This window comes from Microcebus murinus, chromosome 1 (assembly GCF_040939455.1).
Source record: "Microcebus murinus isolate Inina chromosome 1, M.murinus_Inina_mat1.0, whole genome shotgun sequence".
Taxonomy (NCBI): domain Eukaryota; kingdom Metazoa; phylum Chordata; class Mammalia; order Primates; family Cheirogaleidae; genus Microcebus; species Microcebus murinus.
The window spans coordinates 5548342-5564383 of NC_134104.1; the positions used below are offsets into that span (position 1 = coordinate 5548342).

A 16042-nucleotide genomic window follows, 5' to 3' on the forward strand; every position below is an offset into this window, starting at 1 on the left:
AATCCTTCCACTCTGGGGACTAAGTGGAGCCACTGCCCAGCGGCCCTGGCCTCTCCCCAGTTCCGTGCGGAAGCCACACAGGGGTAGCTGGAGAGGAAAACTCCGCCATCTCGTGTGTGCTCGCCTGGGCTCTCCCTCCCCCAGACATGGGGCCCGGTGCAACACACGGTGGCCGGACCCTGCATTCCCCACGCACCAGCTGCGAGGTCTCGGGCCAGTCTCTGGTCTCTCTGAGCTTCGTTTTGACCCCACATAAAAGAGGAGGCAGGGCTGAATGCGCTCCAAGGTCCCTTCAAGTTCTAGAGACGTGAAAAATGATAAAAACTTGCCTCACAGTGGGGGAAACAACGTGGCTTGCAGACTGTCCTTTAAGAGCACACAGAGGCAGGCAGTGGGGCCCACACCTGCTCTCACCTGTCCCCAGGGCCAAGGGCTGGGGAGACGGGAGCCTGGACCCGCCGAGCAGAGGCAGCGGCTTGACCACAGCTCACCCGCCAAGACTGGTGGCCGCAGACACACGCTGGACACGCTGGACAGCTAAGCACAGACCAGGCCTACCGCCAGGCCCCGTCACCCTCGAAGCACACCGCTCTCTCCAGAGTACGGAACCGAGGCGTGTCAGCCCCTGATTTTCCACCTGAGAAGGAGGCTCCTCTGAGCATGACCCAGGGCGCTCAGAGCAGCCAGGACGCAGCGACACACGTGCAAAGCAGCAGCTCGATCCAGACACAAGAAGTGCTGTGCAAAGTAGGACGCCGGACCTGCTTCCACAGGTCAGCATCGTCACAACCGTCCGCAGCAAATAGCTTTTCCTGAGCTCAGGTGGGCACTGAGTCCAACATTTGTAAGTGAGGCAGCCACCTGGGCCCTTCTCTCTGAGTACTCAGTAAAGTCTGATACAGTAAACAATAAAAAACAATCATTTCTATGATGACGGGTGCTTTGCAGGTCACGTGGTAGTGGCTAAACAGGCTGGAACCTTGCAAAGAAGTGCCTCGTTTTCACGCAACCCTGCAAAATGGGCTCGCGCTAACCTCGGCGGGGGCGGGGTGTGGGGTGGGAAGAAAACTGAAAGGTAAATGCCAATCCGCATGGCTCTCTTGTTCCTTGGCCAAATGAGAAATTCAATGAGGATGAGCTTGGGTCGGGCTTGGGAAGCAGACACAGGGACACCCCACTGACCCGGGCCCACTTGGGGCTTTGTGTCCACGAGGTCCTTAAGATCATTTTGACTTAGATCCAGTGGAATTCCCAGATCGGGGGAAGAGACCCAGAATCCCGCCTGGACTGTGTGCCCTTTGGTTTGAAGTGAGAGACCGAAAGGTCTCCATGGATTGCAGACAAAAGCCTTCTGGAGCTTCGGGACCCGAGTGACAGATGGCTCCGAAGAGACGTCCTGCTCACTGGAGAAGTCAGCATGATCCGTCTGCACAGTGGCCAGACTGCAGTGGTTTCTGAGCCTGATTCATAAATTTATAACGACTGATTTCTGTCCGGAGCTGGGCATTGCTCAGCGGCTGAGCTGCGGCCATGGCGGCACGTCCTCTGCCCCGGGCTGTGCTTCCGCGCATGCTGGGTGCAGAGCTGCCAATGCCGCAGGGCCCGGCCACGCCCGACCCTGCACAGGCAGGAACCCGGTGCGTTTGCTCCACCCAGTCTTTGCACTAAAACGCACAGGGATTGGGAGCCGGCATGAGGGGGACTCCGGACAGGGACTGAAGGAAGCCAGCCGCAGGGCTTCCCTCGGAGCCTGTGTCACCGCGGCCCTCTGCCAAGACAGGCGGCACAGGGGGTGGCCCAGGCTGGGGGCTGCCCATTGCATTCTGGCATGTTCCATTTCCATCCCTGCTCTGAGCTTGGGTCAAGTCTCTTTACCTTTCTTGGCTGCTGTTTCCTTATCTGTAAAGTGGGAACAATCACACCCACCACGCCATGTGGCTACTGACCCCTGAAATGCGAAACTGCAGGGGTAAATCAAACACCTGGAACAGCCGTGTTGGGTGCTCAAAGGATGGCACCAAGCGGGAACTAACCAGTGGCTTCCTGTGAGCTTGCGTCTGGGTGTAGATTCGGAGTACAGAGGACAGCGCCCTCATGTCCCCACCCTGGCCAGCTCCCAGCAAGGTGTCAAAACCTTTCAGCCACCATCACTGCAGTCATCTGACCCTGTCTGGAGGTATCACCAAGCCCCTCACGCAGCCGGACAGTCCTCCTCCCGGGAACTTTCCACGGCCTGCCAGTAGTTGACGAGATCCTGAGGCTTGACGAAGTGGCAGGCCACGACCCTCCTGAAGCGGCAGGTGGAGAAGCGCAGGCCCTCCGGGAAGAAGGTGCGCTCCGAGTGCAGCTCCTCCAGCCGGATGCGCAGCTTCTCCAGGCAGAGCCCCACGAACACGTCCTCCAGCTTGATGTATGGGACGCTCTCCGAGACATTGAACACCCGGCTCGCCACGTCCCCGGAAAAGACGTAGCCGGTGCCCGAGCAAAAGGGCGGGTACTTGTCCCACGGGTACTCGTACTTGCTGACGAACCACTTGTTGAAGCTGTTCCTGATCGGAAACTCGTTCAGCTTCAAGTGGCCGGTGAAAAACCTGCTGGTCCTGTTTTTCTTCAGGAGCAGCTCGGCCAGGTAGTTGACGTTTATGAACATGTCTGAGTCTGTCTTCATCACGAACGTGGCCTGGGGACAGAAGTGATGCACCCATTCCATGCCCATCATGGTCTTCAGCGTCAGGTTGTAGTAGGCGTCCACGAAGTCCTTCTGGATCACGTCCCGGTGGCGCCGGCTCTCCTCGGCCACCGCCCTCGTGTCGGCCTCGCTGGCCGTGGTCCCCAGGAGGAAGAGGGCTTTCACCAGCTTTCCGTTCACCGTCCTCTCTCTCCCCCACGTCTGGCGGATGGCCATGCGGGCGTCCTGCTGCTTGTGGGACGAAGTCACCAGCAGGACCAGGAAGGGGGGGTTCTGCCTGCAGTCCATGTCTGGGAGCTGGAGGAAGCTCCCGTACTCTCTCTTGAAAGCAAAGGGCTGCTCTTTAAAGGGACTCAGGCCGGACATGCTGACGTACAAACAAAGGCCCCCCACGAGCAGGAGACAAATATACATCAGTCTCATCTTCGGGTTAGCCATCTGAAAGGGACAGAATCAAAGCATTAGACCTCCAAAGCATGTTTAGCTTTAGGCCGGGAGGCTGAGATGGGGGGAAGAGACCCACGTTTCAGGGACTCTAGAATCCCACAGAACACATGGTGGGGGCTGTGGTTAAGCAGTTAAGCACTGAGCTCTGCCAGTGTCTTTGATATGGTGGTACCAGACAGAGAACAGGAAGATTCGGGCATCTGTCCTGGCTCCGCAGCCAGCCCGTGACCCAGGGCAGTCTCAGAGTCCCTGTCTCTAAGGATATCTGACCACGTCTCCCACCAGGTCCTCTGGCTCTGCTCTTCTGCGACCCCATGACAAAATGCAGCTAGACAACACACAAGACCAGAAACCACGTGTCCAGCACGAACTGTATGGACTGTTGACATCCTCCTCTGGTCTAACTGAGTCCAGGGTTCTGATGTGCACAGATACCTTGAAATTCCATTTCTGTTAACAGGTCACTTCTTAAAATCTCTTATCAGATTCTTTCCTCTCTTGCCCACTCATCTCTGCTATTTCTCAGGGAGTTCAGGATCCTCCGTGTTAACGCTCTAACATCGAGAAAGCAAATAACTCACTTTTTGCTGGATAAGAGGAACCTCTGGCTGGAAAGCTAAGCTGCAGGGTAAGTGCGGGGAGGAAGTCTGTTGCAAAGAGCTGTCAGCAGATAACGTTCCACGCTATTCAGGTTCTGGGCTTGGTTCGTTTACCAAAAATGATGATTCTGTCTCTCAGGAATCACTAGGGAACAAACAAAAAAATAATGTCATTCAAATCACTCGTGCCGTACCGGCTGTCCTTCGCAAGCTACTGTACGCAGTGCCACTGTGCCACCTGCTTAGGTGACCCCAAGTGAACATGTGAACACCACCCCTGGCCTCACTTTTATCATCTGTGAAATGGGCACGATCAAAGCAGAGTCCGCCATGTGATCCCCCTGTCCACAGCAATAACAATGTGCAAACGCCCCAGGATCCTCTCAGGCCTGATGGGTGAGGGGCAGCACCTCGTAGCTTGTTAAGGAGACACAGTAAACTGATAAATGAGTCATCTTCCAACTTCTCAGGATGAGAAGGATGAGGAACTGGACCATCTTTCCAGCATAGCAGAGGGTCTCCGTGACAGAAGGGGACTCAGGGACGACGGCTGTGTCTTAACGACGTCATCCCAGCAGAGAGGACAGAGGAGTTGGGAAGGAAAGAGACTGATGGACTGATATGCAGGGTTGGTTGTTTCGATGGCAAAAAAAAGTATCTCAAAATTTCAACAAGTCAGATTCTGTTCTAAATATTTTCACCAGAGGAGAAATGAAATAATCGTGGGGCTTTCTGGAACCTGCTCCCTCTCCCGGAACCCTTTTCCTGGAGGCAGGCTTAGCCAAGCTCCAGCTCTGCTGCACGTTCCTGCCCCTGCTCGAACCCTCGGCCACTTGGGAGAACTCTCGGCGGGAGCCAACACCGGCGAGACCCAGTGGCTTAGGACGCTGTGTGTTCTTTCTCTCTTCGTGGGCTTATTTCTCTGCTACGATGTGCAGTGGATCTGGAGGGAGGGGAGCAAACTGCTCTCTCCCCTACAATACGTTTTAAAAAGAAACATCCAGACCAAATGCAAGGGAAAGATGATATTTTGCCTACTTTGCTTCCTTTCTTGGATAATTTTGGTCTTTTTCAGCAGGTTGCTTCAATAGTAGACCTTAAATCCTCATTCTCTCCGATGTGCCCTTTCTCACACCCCGCACAGGGATCGAGCTCTCCTGGGACGGATGCTCCCCTCAGATGCAAACTGCTTCCCAGGCTGCGGAGCAGACGCCGGGTCCGGCCGGCCGGCGCTCCCTGGGGCCGTTTGTGTGCACAGGCGGTCGGGACATTTTTTCTGCCTGAAGTGGAATTGCCAAGAAACAACCTCCAGAAGTTACACCTGGGAAGCCCCGTTGACAAAGCAGTTGGGTCTTTGCGTGAGACTGTATTGGGCCTTACGAGGCGCAGGGAGCCAACCTTCCACGCCACCAGCAGACAGAGGCGGGGGCAGCAGGTCTCTGGAGAGGGCAGGGTGTGGCCCTGATTCTGGCCCCCGAGGCCTGCTGGGAGGAAGGAGTCCTTAGCACAGGCAGCTCTGCCTTGCCCGAGACAGGGCCGTGCACAGGCTGTCCCCAGGGTGGAAGCCCCACCGCCAGACACGCATGGAGCAGCCCGTGTAGCCTGGCCGGCCCGTCAGTGCCTCTGGGCTGGCAACTCCAAGCTCCCGCCTGGTGTCCGGCCCCTGCCGGCTGCAGCAGGGCTAAGCGTCAGCGTTGCAAGCAGAGGGGCCACACAGCTCTCACAGCGTGATGGTTAACTTTCTGTGTCAACGCGACCGGGTCGTTTCACCCAGACGTTTGGTCAAGCATTATTTCTGGGTACGTGTCTGAGAGGGTGTTTGGGGAGGGATGGGCATGGGGACTGGCAGACTACGCAGATGCCCCTCCGCCATGTGATTGTGTCTGTCTCACCCGCTCAGCCGAAGGCCTGGACAGAACAAAAAGGCTCCCCGGAGTCAGAGGGAACTTCCCCTGCCTGCCTGCTTGAGCTGGGGCATCGGCCTCTTCCTGCCTTCAGATTGGAAACGTCAGCTCTTCCTGGGTGCCAGCCTGCCGGCTTTCGCCCAGAAACCATCGGCCGTGCCGCTTCCCGGGCCTTCAGACTCAGGCTGGGACGCACCATCCACTCTCCGGTCTCCAGCTCGCTGGCTGCAGATCGTGGGCCTCTTCAGCCTCCCTGACTGTGTGAGCCGGTTCCTCAAAACAAATCTCCTTCTGCACACGGGCGTCCCTTGGAGACATTGCCGGCTCGGTTCCAGACGACCACAGAAAAGCAAATGCAAATACCACAATAAAGCGAGTCACACAGTGTTTCTGGTTTCCCAGTGGGTATAAAAGCTATGTTCACACTATGCCACAGTCTATTCAATGTGCAATAGCAGCATTCTGTTATAATAATAATGTGTATACCTTAATCAAAAATACTGCTGAAAAATGCTAATGATCATCTGGATCCTCAGTGAGCCATAATCTCTTTGCTGGCGGAGTATCTTGCCTCCATGTCGATGGGGTCGTTGTGGCAATTTCTCAAAATAAGACAACGGTGAGGTTTGCCATGTTGGCTGACCCTTGCTTTCATTACAGATTTCTCTGTTGCACGCAGTCCTGTTCAATAGCACTGTGCTCACAGTGACACCTCTTTCAAAATCCAAGTCGAACTTCTCAAACCTTGTCACTGCTTTATCAACTAAGTTTATGTAACAGTCTAAGTCCTTTGTTGTCATTTGACAATGCTCCCAGCATGCTTCACCTGGAGTAGTTTCCAGCCCCAGAAACCGCTTTCTTTGCTCATCTGTAAGAAGCAAGTCCTGACCTGCTCAAGTTTGCTCATGAGGTTGCAGCAATTCAGTCACATCTTCAGGCCCCACTTCTAATTCTGCTTCTCTTGCTATTTCTGCCACATCTGGAGTTACTTCCTCCACTGATGTCTTGCACCCCTCGAAATCATTCATGGGGGTTAGAATGAGCTTCTTCCAAACTCCTGCTAATTTTGTTATTTTCACCTCCTCCCGTGAATCACAAATGCTCTTCATGGCATCTAGATAGTGAATCCATTCCAAAAGGTTTTCTTTTTTCCATGTGTGTTTTATTTATTTATTCTTTTATTTCAGCATATTATGGGGGTACAAATTTTAAGGTTTCAAATAATGCCCTTGCCCCTCACCCCCCACAAGTCTGAGCTTCAAGCGTGACCATCCCCCAGACGGTGCACGTCTCACTCTATGTATGTATATACCTGCCCCCCCACCCAATACCCAATTAATGTAGTTCTTATGTGTCCACTTAGGTGCTGCTCAGTTAATACCAATTTGCTGGTGAGTATACGTGGTGCTTGTTTTTCCATTCTTGGGATACTTCACTTAGGGTTCCAGCTCTATCCGGGAAAATACAAGATGTGCTATATCACCGTTGTTTCTTAGAGCTGAATAATACTACATGGTATACATACACCACATTTTATTAATCCACTCATGAATTAATGGGACTTGGGTTGTTTCCACAGCTTTGCAATTATGAATTGGGCTGTTATAAACATTCGAGTGCAGGTGTCTTTTTTTTGTAGAGTGTCATTGGATCTTTTGTGTAGATACCCAGCAATAGGATTGCTGGATCAAATAGTAGATCCACTTGTATCACTTTAAGGTATCTCCATATTGCTTTCCATAGAGGTTGAACTAGTTTGCAGTCCCACCAGCAGTGTAGGAGTGTTCCTATCTCTCTGCATCCACGCCAACGTCGATTGTTTTGGGATGTTTTAATAAAGGTATAAAGGTAATTCACCACATAAACAGAAGCAAAAACAAAGACCACATGATTCTTTCAATAGATGCAGAAAACACTTTTGACAAAATTCAACACCCTTTCATGATACGAACACTTAAGAAAATAGGCATAGAAGGGACATACCTAAAAATGATACAAGCCATATATGACAGACCCATAGCCAACATTATACTGAATGGGGAAAAATTGAAAGCATTCCCACTTAGAACTGGAACCAGACAAGGCTGCCTATATCTCCACTTCTATTCAACATGGAAGTCCTGGCTATAGCAATCAGACAGGAAAGTGGAATTAAAGGTATCCAAATTGGGGCAGAAGAGATCAAACTTTCACTGTTTGCTGATGATATGATATTATATTTAGAAAACCCCAAAGATTCAACCAAGAGACTCCTTGATCTGATAAATGAATTTGGTAAAGTCTCAGGATACAAAATCAACACACAGAAATCAGAGGCATTCATATACGCCAACAACAATCAAATTGAGAACCAAATCAAAGACTCAATTCCCTTCACAATAGCAACAAAGAAAATAAAGTACCTAGGAATATACTTAACCAAGGAGGTAAAAGACCTCTACAGGGAGAACCATGAAACATTGGGAAGGAAATAGCAGAAGATGTAAACAGATGGAAATCCATACCATGCTCGTGGGTCGGCAGACTCAACATCGTTAAAATATCTATACTACCCAAATTGATCTACAGATTCAATGCCAGCTTTTCTTCTGAAACTTCCTCACCCCTCCCAGCCTTCATAGAATGAAGAGAGTCAGGGCCTTGCTCTGGATTAGGCTTTAGCTTAAGGGAATGTTGTGGCTGGTTTGATCTTCTACCCAGACCACTAAAACCTTCTCCATATCTGCCCCATTTCTGAGGTTCTGCTTCCTTATCCTTCATGTGTTCACTGGAGTAGGACTTCCAATTTCCTTCAAAAACCTTTTATTTGCATTCACAAGTTGGCCATTTGTTCAGGAGTCTCACTTATGGCCTATCTAGGCTTTCCACATGCCTTCCTCACTAAGCTTAATCATTTTCAGGTTTTGATTTACAGTGGGAGATGTGCAACTTTTCCTTGATTTGCACACTTAGAGGCCCAGGCAGGGTCATTAACCGGCATAATTTCAGTAGTCTTGTGTCTCAGGAAATAGGGAGGCCCGAGGACAGGAAGAAAGATGGGGACGTCTGGCCAGTGGGGCAGTCAGAACACAAACAACATTTATCAACTTCACCATCTTATTTGGGCAGGGTTAGTGGTGCCACAAGACAATTACAATAGTAACATCAAAGATCACAGATCACTGTAACAGATCTAATAGTGAAAAAGTTTAAAATATTGCAAGAATTACCAGAATATGACACAGAGTCACAAAGTGAGCACATGTGGTTGGAAAGATGTGCCAACAGACTTGCTGTATGCAGGGTGGCCACAAACCTTCAATTTGTAAAAAACACACAATATCTGTGAAGTGCAATAAAGAGAAGCACAATAAAATGAGGTATACTGGGGTGTGTGTGTGTGTGTGTACGCACACCCTGTTGGTTCCGTTCTCTGGACAACGCTGACTGGTACTTGCAAGGGCCCTGCATCTTCTCTGCAGCCTGTCAGTCATGCTTCAGGGAGCTCATGTTGTGGAGGTGGCAAAGAGATTCTTCCGGAAGCCCGCAGAAGAGGTGCCAGGCCATGAAGAGGAGTAGGAAGCTCCCTGGAAAAGACAGCAGGAGTAAGATCCTCCAAGATACAACCCAGAAAAAAGTCATATGGAGGGAGGTGCTTAAGGCAGACTGGCCACACAATGCCACCTGGGTACCCTGGGCACAAAGCTTGCTGGGGGGCTGAGCAAATAGTTCTCACGTGTGAAAGCTCAGGATGTCTATGTAATCTCATAACAAAGCTCAACAGTTTCCTTTACTGGAGGAATAAGCTGAGAGGTATTTTAACTACAAAAGGAAATTGGCACAAGGATAGAAAAGGAGATGAATGATGCAGAACAGAGAGTCCAGAAAAAGACCCACGCATATATCATCCCTGATAAATGGCAGATGCACCACAATAATTTAGTGGGTAAAGAGTGATCTTTCAATAAAGAGTGCTGGGTCAATCTGACATCCATCCGCACAGGTAAGAAGCACCTGACCACTACCTCACGCCATACACAAAACCATAACCAGCTGGATTGCGTACCTAAAGGTGAAAGTACAACAACAAAACTTGTGGAAGAAAAGCTTTCTGATCTTGGACTGGGTAATTATTTTTGAAACAGGACATAGAACACATACTAAAAATGATGTTGATAAACGGACCTTTAAAAGATACCGTCAAGAGGGTGCGAAGGCAAGCTGCAGACACATACATCTCTGACAACGGAGTATCACCCAGAATATATCAAAATCTCCTATGAATCAGTAAGGAAAGGAGCAAAAAGCCCTCCACAATTTCAAAAAATGAACTGTGAACAGATATTGCACAGAAAGAAGATACTCGAATGGCCTACAACCCAAGAAAAGGCAACATCATTAATCATTAGGGAACTGCAAATAGAACCACAATGAAATGTCACTGCCACCCATTAGAATGACTAAGATGAAACGGGTGGCAGTACCAAGTGCTGCCAAGAATGCGAAGCAATCAGATCTCTCTTACCTTGCCAAGCAGGCGTGTGAATTAATACAAACACTGAGAAAGCTGTGTCTACTTTGCCAGTATCTACTACAGTTAAGTACATGCACAACCCAGCAAACCACTCTGCACACATACTTAACAGAAATGATTTCTGATGTCCACCCAGAGACATGGTCAACAATGTACACAGCAGCATTTAGCTAATAATTGCCAAAAACTGTTGTATCAGTCTGGATCCAAACAGGAGAGAAAAACCACACAGTAATATGCCATAGAAAGTTTAATGCAACAAATCATTTACTATAATAAGGGATTTGAGTAATGAGAAATTAGCAGTAATAAGGGAACTCTAAAGAATATAGAGATAAGCATACATCAGGAGCAACCTCTGCTCCCAGGGCTGAGATTCAGCCACCTAGGAGATGCCACCAAGCCCAGGGCCAAGATCCAGACCTGCTGCAGGGACACAGCCACGCCCACTGAGTGGGAGAGAAGTCACTACAGCTCCAACTCAGGGGAACATGCTTGAAATCCATCCACTGAAACGTGCCAGAGATCTGCCCTCTAGATTTCTGGGGGAAGCTATTTACCAGGAATTGTCTCACAGAGACGCACTCTGCTACAAAACCACCCCGCAAGTGTAACCGGGGGAGTTACTATGTGCTGGTGGCGCACTGCAGAGTCCACCAAGCCAGGGACCCTGAACCAAGAAGGAAAAACTCCCTCCTTCTGCAGTGAGTCCCCGGCACCCTCCACTGACAAGCTTCAAGAGCCAGACTGCAGGGGGAAAATATTCAAAGAGCCCAGTTCCACTTCTACAGAGCAGGCCAAAAGGGTGAATTTGGAGCTGAGAGGCAAGACATTTGTAAAGAGCACAACTGTGGTCAAGAAACATCCTTCAAGAGCAGAATGGGTGCAGGCAATGCCACGCAGCCACGGAGGTACAAACTCTGGATGCACATCCTGGGTCTCGGTCTGGCAGACATGGGGAGGGAAAAGAACTAGACATCAAAGAGTAAACACTCGGTGATTCCAATCTACATTTGTCTGTCTGCTTTTTCTCTTACATCTAAATCTTCTCCTTCTTACTGAGACCTCTGGCCGGTGGTGTCTCTGGCCTACCATCTTGGAGCTCTCAACTGAGCGTGACATTGGTGAGCTGTGCATTTTTACCAATGTTTATGGTAAAAATATATGTTTAATTTTATGGAAAAAAACATGGTGACAGTAGCTGACAGTGTCTAAAATCTTTTCTACTTGGAAAAATAAATACAACTGGCAGCTCCAAAGGGGCCCAAGAGAAGGCGTCCGTGGCTCAGCTGGGACGGCAGCTGGCGACCGCCGCACCCGGCGCTGGCGTCTGCACGCAGGTGTTTGTAGGGTGCTGCGGCCTCCCCTGTGGGGGGAAGGGAATGTCAACTGTCCCAACCCAGGGGGGAGTGGTTTCCTCCTCTGCCTTTCACATCAGCTCGTGGCAGCTCAACCAAGAACTGAAGACAAAAGTCTCACTCGTCATTCACCTTTCACACCCACAGACGCTGCGGGAGGCTGTGTGGGGGACTGCTCCTGCTGGCATGGTTTCCAGGAGCATCCTGTCTTTTGCAGCTGACCGGCGAGGACAAGAGCTGGTGGAAGGGCTCTCAGCACAGCCCACAGCCGCCACCGAGTGAGAGGGCCCTGCACCTTCACCCAGGCCTCCCGGTGCCTCCGGAGACCTCCTCTGACTGCCTCCTCCCCACGGCAGGCAGGGGTCCAGGTGCCGGGGGTTCAGTGATGAAGGAGACAAATCTTTGAGGGTCTCGTGCCTCACAGGATGGGCAGAGCAATCACCACATGCAACACTGCTAGGAGTGTGAGGACTGACACAGACACCAGTCGGGCCCCTCCGAATCCTCCTCCCACCCAGGCCTCGACCTTGGACTTCTGTGTCTGTCTCTGCATTGCCCAATTTCAGCAAGGATCCTGCAAAGTAGGTTTAGCCAGGGTCTCCCCTGCCCCACATCTGGCCAAATTCCTCATCCCCCACCCTTGGATCTGATCACCCCGGCCTGCCTTCAGCAAGACCCCGTCACTTGGGTTTAGCCCGAAACCCCGAACCCTGAGGTCTCCTCTTAGCAACTTTCCACCTGTCGGCCCTCCACCCTGCTCCTTGGCTGTAAATCCCCAATGCCCGTGCTGTGTTCAGAACTGAGCTCGGTTCTGCACTGAGGTCTCTTCCTCTGCTCCAGCAGTTCCTGAATAAAATCTGTTTGTACCCCGAAACCACTGTCCCGCTCTGGATTTTCTTTAACAGGGCAGGAAGGGAACAGAGGTCCTGTCTGGGGTTGTTCAGGAAAAGCTGCTCCAGGGAGGCCAACAGGGGAATGTGGAGATCCTGGTGGGTTCCAGCAACGGCGTGCAGAAGGGAAGCTTGGCAACAAGGCCAGAGGCCAGGCAAGGTGGGCTCAGCATGGCCTTGAAAAGCACACGGGCAGCCTGGGCTTGGGCTGGGGACATCCGGGCTCCTCGGTCCCTGTCAGGGTTTCAGGGCTGGTGAGTCTGCTGGGGCCTCTCTGTCCCATCCACCAGGACAACAGAGAAGGATCCCGATTATTTAGAACATGACTGCTCCAATCTAACTACGCAACTGGGAAGGAAAGGGTCGAGGATTCATGCAAATGATCGCTGGTCTCGGAATCGGTGAATTTAGGGCTGGAAGGCATTTCAGGGATTGTCTTGGTCAGCTCCGGCTGCCATAGCAAAATGCCACAGACTAGGTGGCTTAAATAACATTAATAGAGGCCGGGCGCGGTGGCTCACGCCTGTAATCCTAGCACTCTAGGAGGCCAAGGTGGGCGGATCGTTCGAGCTCAGGAGTTCGAGACCAGCCAGAGCAAGAGAGAGACCCTGTCTATACTAAAAATAGAAAGAAATTAATTGGCCAACTAAAAATATACATTAAAAAATTAGCTGGGCATGGTGGCGCATGCCTATAGTTCCAGCTACTCGGGAGGCTGAGGCAGGAGGATCACTTGAGCCCAGGAGCTTGAGGTTGCTGTGAGCTAGGATGACACCATTGTACTCTAGCCCAGGCAACACAGCGAGACTCTGTCTCAAAACACAACATTGATAGAAATTTACTTCCTCACAGTTCTGGGCGCTGGAGCCCAAGACCAGGGTGCCAGCATCAGGGCTCTCTTCTCTGGTTGTGGCTGTCTTCGTGTGGGGTCCTCACGTGGCAGAGAGCTCCGGGGCCTCCACCTCTTCTTGTCAGGACGCCAACCCCATCGTTAGGGCTCCACCTCGTGGCCTCATCCAAACGCCATCACCTCCCCCAGCCCTCATCTCCAATTACCACCACACTGGGGGTGAGGGCGGCAACATATGAGTTTGGAGGGGAGCCAATTCCGTCCACAGCGAGGACTGTCGCCTCCCTGAACTCGCCACCAGAGGAAAGTGTCCCTCTTTTCCAGACTGTCCGCTGGGCTTCCTGCCGGGAAGCTACACTTGACCTTCCAGGTTCTTATTCTCTCCTGAACAAGGAGGAGATACCCTCACCTGGCCACGGGACTCGGTTCAGACAGCGAGGGACAGACCTGAACGTGCCGTGGGGTCTGTGCTGCATTCAGGCTCTGTCCCCTCACTCTGCAGTCTACCCCTGCTGACGCTGTCTCTATTTCATTTTTTTTTAAGCATCTTTCCTTGCAGTTCCCAATCCCTAGGCAGCCAGAGAGCACACGCAACGTTTTTTGAAACCTGATTCTTTTAATCCCCTGCTGCATTCTTTTCTGAACAATAGCCCAAATGACACTGGATGATTTTATTTGAACAGTTTTATCCACAGTGTTAAAAGGAACAAAAATACAGTGTCCGTAGATTCAGGCTGGCCAATCTACAACGGGCTTTCAAAGAAAATAAAACTTTTCATGACTTCAATAAGCCAAGAATCAAAGCACTGGGGTCGTTCTTCTGACCAAAAACTAAACAAAACAAATTAATAACATAGCCCCAAAAGGGTCAGCACAATGTCATTAATGGGGTCTCTGGTTTTTCTGTGCAACCAACCATGTTAGAAAAATCTGAAGATTTTGTAAAAGCTCTTTGATTGTCTAGTCTGGTGAAATAAAGGAAGGACGGTATCTTTAGCCCCACATAAAGCACAAAGACGAGAGTTTCCCCCCTACCCCAAGAACATCTTCTCCCCTGTTATTCTGGAAGCCTGTGGCCCTAATGGTAGAGCCATAGAATCTAGGCTGCTTGGTTAAGGTCCCCCAAAAGAATTAGAGAGTGACAGGAATTCAGCGTGCAAACACAGGGACAGGGTCAGGGAAGGAAGAGACAGACTTTAGACAAGGGAGTATGATCATTCTAGAAACTGTGGCTTGCCCAGATTGATATGCCGCACCCTACACACGAGGCAGGGAGCGCAATTTCCAGCATTCAGCTTCGAGGGGCCGCACGAAGCCATCTTCACTCTGCAAGGCTTGCAATTCGGTTTCTTAACGAACGAGCCTGGCCATGTCTGAGATGACGACCCCAAGCCCCTCAGGTTGGCTCGCGATGCCCAGCGTGTCTGTTCCAGCCGGTCTCCCCCCGCCGCTCTGCCCTGTGTCACCCTGGCTCTCTCGCAGCTCGGTGGCCCCCGGCTCTTTCCCTGCTGTGGGTGGTTCCTTCCCTCCCGCCTGCTGTCTTGTCCTCACGTCCCCCCTACTGCTCGGGGGACTCTGCTTACCCCTCATTGCCAAGTCCTCAGCAAAGCCGTGCCTTTATTTACCATTCACGCCACCCACTTCCATGAACGGAACTGCACTTCATTCATTTCCTGTACACACCTGGGAACACCACCCACCTTCCTCGGTGCTCAGTAAGGGCGGACGGACGGCAGGAACCGGTCTCTGCGCTCCTCACTGCCGACGCACGGGGCTTGGCACGCACAAGCTCGAGGGACAGTTCTGCATAAACTGAGAAGTCAAGACGCTCCCGTCTCCAGAAGCCAAATTACGCTCCTCTGTGACTTGGACACATTTTCTTGCCTGAAAACGCACGCTTGATTTATACGGCCTCTCTTCGGGGTGACACTGTTTTACGAAAAAATTTCAGCGTGTTAGGTATTTTTTCTTTATGTACATATTTCACAAGACTTCAACTATTTCTCAGAAGAAAGAGAATCTGGCTTGTTCCAGTGGAAGAGGAAGCGGTGTGAAGAGCTTTGCCCCCGACGGCTCACACAGACGGGCCGGCGGGTGGTGGAGCCGGGCGCGCGGGCCGCCGCGGTGTTCAGAGACGGGAGGGCACGGCTCCGCTCCCGCGCCCAGCGGCCGAGGCAGCCTGCCACCTCCCCACACCTGCGGGAGGCCTTTCATCACACCACGCATGCTCTGGTAGCTCTCTGGAAAACGGGATTCTAAGAGGCACGCAGAATCAATAAAAGATACGTCTTCACAAGCACTTCACTCCAACGGGAAGGCGCAAGAACAAATGCACCCTGGTACCTCCCGACCAGCGGAGAGGCAGAGCGTGGCCGAGGGACCAGCATTGCAGCCTCAAATTTCACTGGGAACATTTTTTTTTTAATTTGGGGGCATTTGCTTAACGAAGTGAAAAATACCAGCAAAGCCACCTGCCCAGGGTCAGGACAGTCAGGCTAACAGGGAACAGTGACAATGACTTGGCACAGGGCGTTTCTCAAAGCCCGTCCCCTCTGGAATAGTAGGGTTCAACCACGAAGTGAAGTGTCTTGATTCCGAAGTCCCGGGTGTGACTTCCCCACCCCGCCCTGTGGCCAGGCACAGACTCGGGCGGAAGCTAACTGGGAGCTGCTGTTTGTCGTGGCACCCTGGCGTGTCCAAGTCACCCCACGCTTCTGTGAGAATGGGAGGAAATTCTGCAGTGTCAGCTACAGAGTCAGACGCCCAACACCAACCAAAGCACTGCGGGGGGC

At 51.4% G+C, this 16042-nt stretch overlaps 1 protein-coding gene across 1 annotated transcript; it reads right to left on the bottom strand.

The window, feature by feature from the left end:
* Nucleotides 1-1742: 1742 nt before the first annotated feature.
* LOC105880609 (beta-1,3-galactosyltransferase 5) lies at nt 1743-15339 on the bottom strand. The gene is made up of 3 exons (XM_012781787.3): nt 14951-15339; nt 3718-3880; nt 1743-3127 (listed from the first exon to the last, which is right to left on the bottom strand). The coding sequence occupies exon 3, from the start codon at nt 3125-3127 to the stop codon at nt 2192-2194; it is 936 nt and encodes a 311-aa protein (XP_012637241.3). The 5' UTR covers nt 3718-3880; nt 14951-15339; the 3' UTR covers nt 1743-2191.
* Between the last annotated feature and the right edge of the window lie 703 nt (nt 15340-16042).

Coding starts and splice junctions, on each gene's coding strand:
- LOC105880609 (XM_012781787.3), bottom strand. CDS start 3,127: ATGGCTAACCCGAAGATGAGACTGATGTATATTTGTCTCCTGCTCGTG.